The sequence below is a fragment of the Mesoplodon densirostris genome, chromosome 10, assembly GCF_025265405.1.
Source record: "Mesoplodon densirostris isolate mMesDen1 chromosome 10, mMesDen1 primary haplotype, whole genome shotgun sequence".
Taxonomy (NCBI): Eukaryota; Metazoa; Chordata; class Mammalia; order Artiodactyla; family Ziphiidae; genus Mesoplodon; species Mesoplodon densirostris.
The window spans coordinates 83,966,762-83,979,287 of NC_082670.1; the positions used below are offsets into that span (position 1 = coordinate 83,966,762).

General features: G+C 40.9%; 1 protein-coding gene across 1 annotated transcript; it reads left to right on the top strand.

Annotated features, from left to right (window-relative positions):
• Nucleotides 1–342: 342 nt before the first annotated feature.
• On the top strand, nt 343–11,966 carry C10H3orf49 (chromosome 10 C3orf49 homolog). The gene is given in 7 exon segments (XM_060111495.1): nt 343–467; nt 4,325–4,647; nt 8,000–8,124; nt 9,037–9,055; nt 10,740–10,896; nt 10,978–11,089; nt 11,769–11,966. Coding segments are annotated over 7 exon segments (1,059 nt in total).
• Nucleotides 11,967–12,526: the final 560 nt, after the last annotated feature.

Here is a 12,526-nt window from a genome sequence, read left to right on the forward strand (position 1 = left end):
GTGTGATTATTTTATTACCAACCCAAATGGCAGTGGTTAGACAATCAGGTCACCTGTTCTGCCTCTGCCTTGCCCAGAAGTTCACAACAGGAAAGGGAATTTCCCACCGCTCTGTCAAATGCATCACTGGTGACCTCTGTGAAGTGGTAAACAGGGCTGGTCCAACAAATGATGTCTCTAACACCTTAAAGGGAATCAGGAAGCAATTCCAAAAATTTCCTACGTACTTTACCCCAAACAGCCCAGAAGTTAAAAGCGCCTCAGTCACTCACTGCATAATTTTGTTTTGAAGTTTGTGAGCTCAAGAGCTAAAGAAATCCAAAACAGGTGAAGTTGATAGCAATGGACCATCCTCACCTATATACACCAGAGCCCATTAAGGTTGCTTACGGAAGAGTTGGCCGGTACCGAAGATTTCAGCAACCCAGAAAGAGAAATGACTCATTCAAAAGGAAAGGGATTGAAAGGTAGGAATCTGGGACTCATTTTCTTCTCTCTTGAGTGAGATTCTTTGGATTTTGCATTGACCAATATTCACCGTGATGATTAGAAAAGGTAGCATCTCTTTTGAAGCATTGCATTCAGAAATGAAGGCTCTGTATGGATTAGAGGAAGAGGAGACAGCATTTATACGCTGGATCAGAGAACCTAGTGCCACAATGGAAGCTTCATTTTGTGATTAGAAAAGTCTTCATTGTAATGGGGAAAACCTTTCCTTTCCACGTGAATTTGAGTTTTAATGTTGCATATTATACTAAAATAAGCAGATAGTTAATATTTCAGTCTCACAATTTTAGACAGCAAATACTATTATTTTGAAAATTCAGTAGTGCATTTTTCAAGATGAGTTCATGAGCAATGCTGTTTCTGTTCCCTTTTCCAGCAATTTTGGCTGCTGAAATACATACTAATTGTATTTCACCCATGTGCATGCTCTTTAATGTAACCTTAAAACTGTCTTATACCTAATTTTTCTTGCCAATGGCAAAACCATGAAGACAAGCATGAAATACTCCAAAAATAATACATTTTAATTTGGAAAGTCAGCGAGATTAATTATTTTCCAATTTTGAGGGCAGGGTGTCTTCTTTCTTACCAGGTTCATGAGCAGTAGCTTAGATAGGTAGAAATGAGGTGTTTTCATGAGACCTGAAGCATCAAAGATCAGACTTCTGAACTTCCACAGGCAAAATGAAATTTTGCAGAGATTTCCACTTTCAGTAAGAACTGGGGGTTAAAAGGAGAGGCAATACAACCAAATAAATTCACAACCAACCAAGATACTTAAAAGCTTAGGAAAGAAAGGATTCTTTCCATAACAGCAATGGCAGCAGGTCTATTCCTAGGCTCTGGAGCAAAATTACATTTGTTAATTATTTTATAAATAGACTGGGAATAAGGGTGGAGGGATGGGAATGGGAGAGGCATTCTAGAGATTCAGAAACTGCTTAGGGCAGGGCTTTTTATTTGAGGGGTTGCATGGATGGCCTTGGGGGTTCCTGAACCTCCTGAATTGTATTTCCATGTGTATGTGTATTTATGGTAGTAGAAACAGATGGCTTTATTAAAAGATTCTCAGAAGGGTCCATGGGAAATTAGTCTTGGCCCGCAAATGACCTTTGGGCAAATTAGAATATGGTACCCCTTCCTTAGGACACTTGACTGCCCTCTGCTGGAAAGTTATTGTATTATAGTAACTATGCTCAACTATAATGAATGTGAATAATACCACCTCGTGAGTGTGTGTGTGTGTGTGTGTGTGTACGTACAACTGATAGAACTCAACGTCCTTGGTCCCACAGAGGAGGCTGCTAGCCTATGAGGGCTCCCTTCTTTTGACCTCTTAGCTTGCACTCCCTTCTTGCCTTTGAAATTTTTTCCACACACATCTGTTCCACATGGTAATAAAAGCTATTTATTGAATGTATTATCAGGTTCCAAGCACATAAATTATTTTATTTGTACATTCCTGAGAACAACATACCTATTTTCAAATGAGAAAACTGAAGCTTATAGATGTTAAATAACATGGCCAAGGGCCTCCCTGGTGGCGCAGTGGTTAAGAGTCCGCCTGCCGATGCAGGGGATACGGGTTCGTGCCCCGGTCTGGGAGGATCCCATATGCCGCGGAGCGGCTGGGCCCGTGAGCCATGGCCGCTGGGCCTGCGCATCCGGAGCCTGTGCTCCGCAACGGGAGAGGCCACAACAGTGAGAGGCCCACATACCGCAAAAAGAAAAAAAAAAATAATAATAATAACATGGCCAAGATCACACAGTTAGGAAGTATGGTGCTGGTTTGAACCAAACCATTTAACTCCAGTGCTTGGGCTGAACTATTTAGTGGGCTGAACTACTTCTCCTGCATAAGGACAGAGAAGCTGAATGATTTAGGTTCAATTGAGAATAGTGTTTTTCTGGAGGTTGGTATTTTGCTACTGGTAGGACTTGACATAGTTTAAGTAGTATATGAAAAATGTTTTTAATAGTTATGAATTTATTTATATCCTCATTAAAAATATGTATTACATGTATTATAAATATAATGTAACATAATATAATATAAAACCTGGGATTTCACCCAGAGAAATGAATTTATGCTCACACAAAAACTTGTACACACGTTTATAGTAGCTTTATTCATAATGGCCCCAAATTGGAAACTACCCAAATGTCTTCCAATGAGTGAATGGTTAGACAAAGTTTGGTACATCCACATCATGGAATGTTACTCAGCAATAAAGAGGAATAGAATATTGATAAGCACAACAACCTGAATGAATCTCTGGAGAATTATGCTGAATGAAAAAAGTAAACCCCAGAAGATTTTACAGTTGACTCTTGAACAAAGGATGGGTTAGGGATGCCAGCCATCTGCACAGTCAAAAATCCGTGTATAACCTAGAGTCAGTCCTCTATATCTGCAGTTCCTTGGTGTCTAAGGTTCCACATCCACAGACTCAACTGACCATGGATCATGTAGTACTTACTATTGAAAAAAATTTGCATGTAAGTAGAACTGCACAGTTCAGACCCATGCGTTCCAGGGTCAACCATATGCTGTATGGTTCCATTTATAGTACCTTCTTGAAAGGACATAGATTATACACATGGAGGACAGCTTAGTGATTGCCAGGGTTTAAGGAAAAGGTAGGGGTGAGTGGGAAGTGGGTGTGGCTATAAAACATGAAGGATCCTGGTGGTGATGGAAATGTTCGGTATCTTGACAGTATCAGTGTCAATATCCTGGTTGTGCCAATGTATTTTAGTTTTGCAGGAGTTTGCCATTGGGGGAAACTGGGTAAAGAGTACACAGAGAATCTCCCTGTATTATTTATTACAAATGCATGTGAAACTACAATTATCTCGAAATAAAAAGTTTAATTTTTTTAAATCCCTGGGATTTTATGGATATTGTTGCTTTGGAGGAAACTAACAAAAACCAGTTAATTGAGGAAGAATATTAGGTAAATCAGGGTATCATGGAATGGATGATATTTACCTAGCACAGAGGATAACAACACAGACTTTGGGGTCAGATTGTCTGGGCATAAGTTATTTAATCTTATTTAATCTTTCCAACTTTTAATTTCCTCATCTGTGAAATGGAGAGGACAGTAGGAGGATTAAATTGTGTAATACATATGAAGGAACTTAGATGAGTGTTTAGTACATAGAATTCTATTAAGAAGTGTTACCTATTTACTAAAATATGCAAAAATTACTAAAATATGCAAAAATGATGAAGATGCTATATGACTATTTGGAATTTTGGAAATAATGCATTTAGAATTATTCTCTCTAAATGAGTATTCTATGTAAATGCAGTGTTTATAGGACCTTGGAGACTATATTCTTTATTGACTACCCTAGCAGACTCTTTCATCTCTCATCACTGTAGCCTGGGAACCACTAAATCCAGCAAAAACTATCTCAAATCATTACTGAAATAAGTTCTCCAATTTGCCAATATGAGGTAATATAATTTAACAATCACAAACCAAGATTAAAATCTGTCTTCTATGCTTGGTCAATTAAGTTAATCTCTCTATGTCTCAGTTTACTCATTAGTAAAATGAAGATAATAAGATAACCTACCTGCTGTGAGGATTAAATGAGATGGTGGCCAGAATGCACTTCTAGAGTTTGGCAACAAAACTCCAAGTAGTTGCTTTGGCTTTATTCTTCTGTGATTTGGGTCTTCAAACTTATTTTTTGCAACTGTATAATTTTTTTCACATTTGCAGTGGATTTTAATGATTTAAATGATACCTTTTTTTTTTAACTTTTCAATTTCCTTGATACAAATTATTTTTCTTTTGTTCAGACGGCATAGAGCTGTGTCTACCAACTTAGTAAAACAAAATGTATTGGTCCCCAAAGAGGAATCATCCAATGAGAGTGACATGGACTTTCATGAAAGCCAGCAAAATCAGAAAAGAGATTTGGTCAAGAAAGTGAAGACTTTTTGGGGGAGGATGCTGTCACACAAGTACAGAAGCAAGCCAGCAAGTGTCAGCAGAGAGGGCTCCACTAACCCTAAGGAAACCCTCCTTTCAAATACGCAGAGCCTTCTTCCTAGAATTGTCAAGGAGCTTCCATCGCCCAAGTTGTTTACCAAACCAAGAATGAGAAAGCTCTCACAGGATGGTAAGCAAAGGCAACATATGGTTAAGTGTCAAGGCCAAGAGGAAAAATGACATTAGGATGGCTTTTCTTGCTACCCCAAGTATGGCATCTCCTGGGAGCTGATCTGAAATGCAGAAGCTCAGGCCCCACCCAGGTCTACTGAGTCAGAACCTGCATTTTAGAAAGACCCCCAGGTGACTCGGATATACATGCAATTTGAAAAGCTCTGAATTAGATCACCTTTGAGGTCCCTCCCAGTCCAATTAATCAGTGTTTCTCATCAGTCTAAAGCTACTTTTCATTTAAATATAGATGCATACATAGGCATATGTATGTGTATATGCATATACACATACACATATATTAGAAAATCAGACCAAAGTGGGATTTTGTTTTGTTTTGTTTCTGGAGAAAGGAGTGAGGCAGACTTTCAAATGGCTTCTTCTAACAGAAGAGGGTGTGGTGAGAATTCTATTTTTAAAATCTATGATCGGTAAGTCAGAAAGGAAGTTTTATTTTGTTGTGTCTACTTCCCATGTACCTTGTGAAGAATCAGCGTTTGAACGGTTAACTTTGTCATTTTTGCAACGTGGTGATGCTGTTTTGGGGGGGCCCTAATGAGAGATGACTAACAATACTACTACTATTTGCATTCTCCTCTGTAGCTTTTTAAAATTAATAGACCTTATTTTTTAGAGCAGTTTTAGGTTTACTGGAAAATTGGGCAGAAAATACAGAAAGTTAGCTCCCATATACCTCTTTCTCCTTACCCTACCCTCATAGTTTCCTCTGTTATTAACATCTTGCCTTAGCATGGTACATTTGTTACAATTGATGAGCCAATATTAATATATTACTATTAAGTATAGTCCATAGTTTACATTAGGGTTCACTCTTTGCCCTGCACACTTCTATGGGTTTGAAAAACCCACCATGTAATGTGTCTCTCATTATAATATCATACAGAAGAGCTTCACTGCCATGAATATCCTTTGTAGGTTTCTAATACCCTTTATAGCACAGCATCCAGAAACATATAAAATCCTTATGTATATGTAGGAAATTCAAACATACCTTCAAATTTCACATGGTTATAAGGCTGCAAGCCTAGTGGATACTTTTTCCAGAAAAAAAACCCAAAAAAAACAAAAATGATGGCTTCCAGCTGACTGATTGCCCTTTCAAACAAACTTTCTCTTCTGGAAAAAGCAGTCACTATTACAAGGATCCAAGCATGTAGCAATTACCTGGTATGGATTGACCTGCCTATTTCTGTTAAAAATAGCAAAGAGGACATGCTGGGCTTCCCTGGTGGCACAGTGGTTGAGAGTCCGCCTGCCGATGCAGGGGACACGGGTTCGTGCCCCGGTCCGGGAAGATCCCACATGCCACGGAGCGGCTGGGCCCGTGAGCCATGGCCGCTGAGCCTGTGCGTCCAGAGCCTGTGCTCTGCAACAGGAGAGGCCACAACAGTGAGAGGCCTGCGTACCGCAAAAAAAAAAAAGAGGACATGCTTATATACTGATGGGGCTGGAGTTGGAGAGTCCAGCAGAAAACAGAGGACCAAAATCTTCCCCCTCATCCCATGCATTGGCTTATTTTCATCTTAGTTGGAATAACAAATCTCTACACTAAGATTTTTCCAAGAAACTTGCCCATCCTTCAGGCTTCCACTCAAACATTCTGACCCTCAGCTGTGACCAAAAGACAGTTGCTCATCCCTGTTGACCCTCATTACACTTTTTCAACAAAAATTTAGTAAATAATTATTATATGCCAGCCCCACTATTAGAGATAGAGTAGCAGATAGAACTGCTAGTAGCAGATAGATAGACCATGTGGTGGTCCCTACCCTCCTGGAATTACAGCACAGAGGGACATTCCAGCATTATGCAGATAATTACCTCTGATGCAAAGTAGAAGCAGAAGGCACTATGGGTACACATCATGGATGCTAATTTAGGGGAGGGGGCTCAGGAAAGGCCTCTCTGAGGAAGGAACAACTCAGATGAGATCTGAGGGACAACTAGAGTTAGATAAGGAAAGAGTGGTGAGAACAGTTTCCCAGGAAGAGGGGAGAGCACTTTCAGGTTCCAACATCAAGAGAGCCCTGGGCGTAATTAAGAAATTAAAGTAATCCAGCCGGGAAGAGGCTGGCGAATAAGGTGGTAAGGGTGTCTGTAAGCCATGTTAAGAAATTTTAACTTTCCCTAAGGGTGATAAGAAACCATCAGATATTTTCAAGCTGGTGATTTATGTAATCTGTTTGGCATTTTTTAAAGTTAGCTGAGACTGCAGGGTAGAGACTGGATGGAAGGAGAGCAAGAAGAGATGCAGAAGGAACAATAAACAGGCTCTTACATTCGTTCAGGCAAGGGATGATAATAGTTTGGACGAGTCGTGGCAGTGGGGATGGTGAGATTAAGGGAGAAATATTCATAGGTAGAAGTTGCAAGATTTGGGGGTGAGTGGTATGTGAGAAGGAAGGGTCCCTGGGTTGAGCATCTGCTTTGAAAGTGGAGCCACCAGTCACTGAGACGAGGAACCACGGCTCCCAGAGGTGGTTATCAATGGACCTAAAGCAGGTAAGTTGATTTTAGGTGCTGCGCACAGCTTGAAGACACTGAAACAGAGCAAGCTGCAAAACCCTTTTTCCAAATGACCCTGTCGATCCCTTTGACTACAACAAGGAAAAAGCCTCATTTCCTGCCCTTTTCTGTTTTAGTAAAAAAGAGAGTAACCTCGAGTTTAGTGCCTTCTGCAGGCAATAACATGGTTTTGGTTTTACCATACTAGTCTCAGTGCCTATATTTATGACATTGGTTTTTGATTTATGATAGTGTTTTAAGTTTCCTTTATAAGTACGTTTATTGTGTTAAGAATTGAATTGATAGAGAAAAATATTAAGGGCTCTAGCGTTCACGGGGCTCCTGGAATGTGGGAAAAACTATTAAGATGGTATGTGAATGACTGAGACTTGTGCCACTTTGTTGCAGAGTAGATTTAAACTTGGCTTTTGTCAAGAGCAAATACTCAAGGGACTGTCTTACACATTAGAGGGTTACTTTTCCAGATTCCACAAGAGTTACAGGGAAAGGCAACAGAGGTCAAAACTGAAGTCTCAAAGACAGGAAACCACCTTGTTAAGATGGGTTGGTGACCACTGAGGTCATGACCACAAGAAAAGGCACATGTTCAGGAGAAAGTGTAAGCTTCAGCAAAACAAATCCATTTTTAATTTTTAACCCCAAAGAAAAAAGCCACTGAGACAGCATGTGATGCTGGCTTTTCAGGAGAGTTTCTAATAGGGAGCATATGTTTATTACTGTGATCCTTCAAGATTGTCTGTTTTTTTCTTCCCCTTCCCTCTAAGCAACTATACAACTTGATGTTGTAAAAGCAGAGACAGAGGAGATAACCCAAGGAAGTACACTCCTCCGAGCCAGGAGAACCACCAAGCGGTTATCTGTGACATCCCTTCCCTCAGGACTGCAGAAGGTAAAATGCTAAAACAAACTCGCCTCTAAAGACTTATCAGTAAGTCAGGGTTTAGGGATGTTGTAAAAACCAAGTTCTCTCCCAATGCAAGTCCCTCATCATAAAGCATTTAAAGCTGCTACTTGTGTGTCTCCACTCCCAGAATTTAGGGCACAGAATGTGGACTTTCGAGTTCTGATTCCTCTAGTTCTGAGCTCAAACTGTCCAGCTTCTGCTACACTCTGGGCTACAGTGGAGTTTACAGCTTTATATTGACTTTGTCAGCTGTTCAAATATCAAGACTCATTAGTATATTAGCACCTGGCCTATCATGCGTACATGTGGAGAGGAATCCTCTAGACCAACCCAATAGAATTTCTGCAAGGATGCAAGTGTACATTTGTCCAAAATAGTAGCCATTAACACGTGTGGCTTTTTCAGGCTTTGGAATATGGCCAGTGCAACTGAGGAGCTGAATTTTAAATTTTATTTCATTGTAATTGAAATTAGAATACAAATAGCCATATGTGTAGTATAGACAGTACAGCACTAGGTGATCCAGGACTCTCCAACCCAAAGCTTGTACTTACCTGTACTTATCAAGTTTTAGCCTAAATTGCCCAGACTTTTTTTTTTTTTTTTACAACTTTATTGGAGTATAATTGCTTCACAATGGTGTGTTAGTTTCTGCTTTATAACAAAGTGAATCAGTTATACATATACATCTGTTCCCATATCCCTTCCCTCTTGCGTCTCCCTCCCTCCCACCCTCCCTATCCCACCCCTCCAGGCAGTCACAGACTATTTTTTTAATAGAACCCTGAAACACTATCATTACTTTAGATATAATAAGCATTTACTTAAAGCTGACTATGTTCCAGGCCCTGTTCTCAGTGCTTTAAAAATACCAACTCAGTTAATCCTTAACGACAGCCCTATAAGGTAGAAAGCAGTAGGTTACTACAGTATGTAGGATATTATTTTAGGGGTGGCAACGAGAGGTTAAGTAATTGGCCCAGGTAATTGGAAGAGCCAGGCTTCAAACAGCAGAAGACCTGGCTCTGGAGTGCTTAGTCCTAATTACTATGCTAGGTACTAATCCTACTGTCCAATATGGTAGTCAATAGCCACGTGAGACTATTTACATTAATTAAAATTAAATAAAAGTCCATTCCCTTCGCTGCACTAGCTACCTTTCAAGTGCTCAGTAAACATATATGGCCAGTGTCTGTTGTGCTGGACAGCACAGATAAGAACATTTCCTTTTTTTTTTTTTTCCTTCGGTACGCAGGCCTCTCTCTCACTGTTGTGGCCTCTCCCGTTGCGGAGCACAGGCTCCGGACGCACAGGCTCAGCGGCCATGGCTCACGGGCCCAGCCGCTCCGCGGCATGTGGGATCTTCCCGGACCAGGGCACGAACCTGCGTCCCCTGCATCGGCAGGCAGACTCTCAACCACTGCGCCACCAGGGAAGCCTGAACATTTCCATTTTTGTGGAAAGTTCTGTCGAACAGTGCTGCTCTAGAGCGTCACTGCCAGAGTGCACCAATATTAGTTTTGAATTATACCTCTTTTGTGCTAAGTTTGCACTTATCGTATTCCTATTATGTGCTGGGCAGTTTGGGGTGGCTATAAAGGTGGTCCAAGGTCATGGTCCTGTTTGTGTGGAACTTATAGTTTGATAGAGGAGATGGACATTAAACTATGGCACTGTTAGCTCTCAGAATGTTCTCAAAAGTATATTTGAATTAATGGCCCACATTTCAAAATTAGAAAAATTCAAACAGAAATCTGGATTTTCAACTTCCTTTTGGAAAATAGGAGGATTTGGCAACACTGGGCCCATAATTCCTGGGGCAACAGCAGCAGGCGCAGAGGCCTGCCCCCTTTGCAGGAGGGCGTGTTCTCTCCAGTTCACACCAGCCCCAACTGAGCCTGTTTTGCAAACCCTGCCTGACCCTTCAAGGCATTTGACTTTTTAATAGTGGTATTCAACAAACACAGAAATAACTTAAGTAATTACCAAGTGCTTCATAGAAAAAAAAAGCCCCCAAAACACTTGGTTTTACGAGAGAGGAAAAAGAGGAGTCGTACTCTGGACAGACTGGGGAAGATTCTGCCAGTGACACTTGAGCCTAGGCGAGCTGGCAGGGCAGAGTGGAGGTTCCGCAGACTCATTTGTAAACTCAGGCAAAGGGCAAGACCCAGATGTGGTCCCGCATCCTACTTTGTGTAGGCCTCACAATAGTCCTGATGCTAATTACTAAGCACAAGTGGAAGGAAGAGTGAACCCAATAAGGCTAAAAAGGGCATATTAGCCAGGAGCCATGACCTAGGAATGATTTCCAGTAGCAGAGGTACTTGTAACCAGCAAGCCAGGGACCAGGGGAAGAGTATCAGGCATGCAGCGAAAAGAACCCAGAGCTTTCTTTTTATGTTTGGAGACATGTCTGTCATGAAAATAAGAAAACCTGCAGAAACGAGACCAAATTAACAACTGGATCCAGTGATAATGAGCTTTCTGGGGCACTGGTCTACAACAGCCCCACACTCTGTGCTCAGCGGCTGCAGAAGCAATTTCTTCTTCTTCCCCTTACAAATGACCTGCTTTTTTCCTGACACTGTATTTCCTCTTAGAACCAGACAATCTCATTTCTCTGCACCCTATAGATCTCTTCAAAGCGAGCTCTGGGCACAAAGGAGATACATGGGGGGTGGAGAATAATATGAATACGACCTCCAACTCGACGTTGTTATGTGGCAAATGTTCAGTTTATAAGAGAATGTCCCAAAGGTGAGAATGTTCATTTAAGCACCGTCACAGATATCATGTTGGCACTTCTTAATCTGATGTATTTTTGCATTTTTATGATAGGTTCCGTATTCCTCAAGAAAGAGACCACTTTCCAGCATTTTAAAAAAAGAAACATAGCACGGAAATCATCCTCCGAAAATCAGATTTGACGGTAGGAAAGCTTCAAATGCAGGTAGTGGACAAAGGCTTTTACTTTGGTGTTTCAAAAGCATCAGAGGGCCAGGCTTAACTGAATGCACAGCCCTGCTAGACAGCGCGGATGTGGGATGAAACTAATGATTAGCATGAAGGAATGTTAGTGGGGGGCATTCAAGAGTGGCTACAGGATTGCTGAGGGCACCGAGGATGGTGCTGTGTGCCTAATAAATATTAAGTGAATTCAATTAAAATGAAGGCACACACATGGGCTTCTTTTTTTTTTTTTTTTTTTTTTTTTTTTTCGGTACGCGGGCCTCTCACTGTTGTGGCCTCTCCCATTGCGGAGCACAGGCTCCGGACGCGCAGGCTCAGCAGCCATGGCTCACGGACCCAGCCACTCCGCGGCATGTGGGATCTTCCCAAGCGGGGGCACGAACCCGTGTCCCCTGCATTGGCAGGCGGACTCTCAACCACTGCGCCACCAGAGAAGCCCTATGGGCTTCTTTTGAGAAGAAATGAGATCCTCTTGGCCACTGGGTGGTAAATGCATGTTTTCAAGCTCTGTTTGCTATGACTTGAATTAGATTAATACTTTGGGACTTGTAAACGTCCAACAATTCCTGAACTTCTCTCTCAGGAAAAACAGGCCTCCTTTGGGTGTGGACAAGGCTTTCTAGCACATGGTTTCATTTTTCTGTATCTGGCTGTCATAGGTGGATGACCTCATAGAAGCAGTGACAGATAAATCCATGAAGCTATTGGCCCAAAGACACGCTGAGCTTCAACAGTGTGAGCTTCTAGGGGATGAAATCCTTCAGTCTTCCAAGCAGTTCCAGAGGCTCTCCAAGAGAACCATGAGCAAGTATAAATTGAAAAATGTGTGTTTCCCATGTACCTGGTGCTGCTTCTGATTTTGTTTATGACTGCGCAAAAGTTATGTTCATAGGGGTTCTTATCTTTTGGTACATAATCCTGAATAAGATTTTCTTAATCAGTGGTGGCAGTGGGGGGGTTAAGGGGCGTGGGGTGGGTGGTAAAAATATTCTGCCCAGCAGTCCTTAAAAAAATATCCTTTGGGAAAAATTGATTTTTAATTCTGAGTCAATATAAGCAAATTTTTGCTTCATAATTCTTACTAATAATGGAAAATAGAGATATTTATCAGGGCATAGCAATTCTGCAAAGAAATTTCTCCCATGAAATTTGCCAGATGAAATTAGAGGAAGCACTTAAAAGTATTTTGACACTTTCACTGTGACTACTATTGAGCTAACTTTAAACTTTCGTTTTTAAAGATACGAGTTTGTATCAAAATTACAAAAATGTAGCATTATTAAGGTATGATTCATGCAAAATGCCATGTTTCTGCACTAAAATAAATGGATAAGGATAGACCCTAACAAGTAATAGACATGTAATTCAATACTTAAGACAATTATAAGTGATTCAGACCTGGCTTAATTTTTTTTTT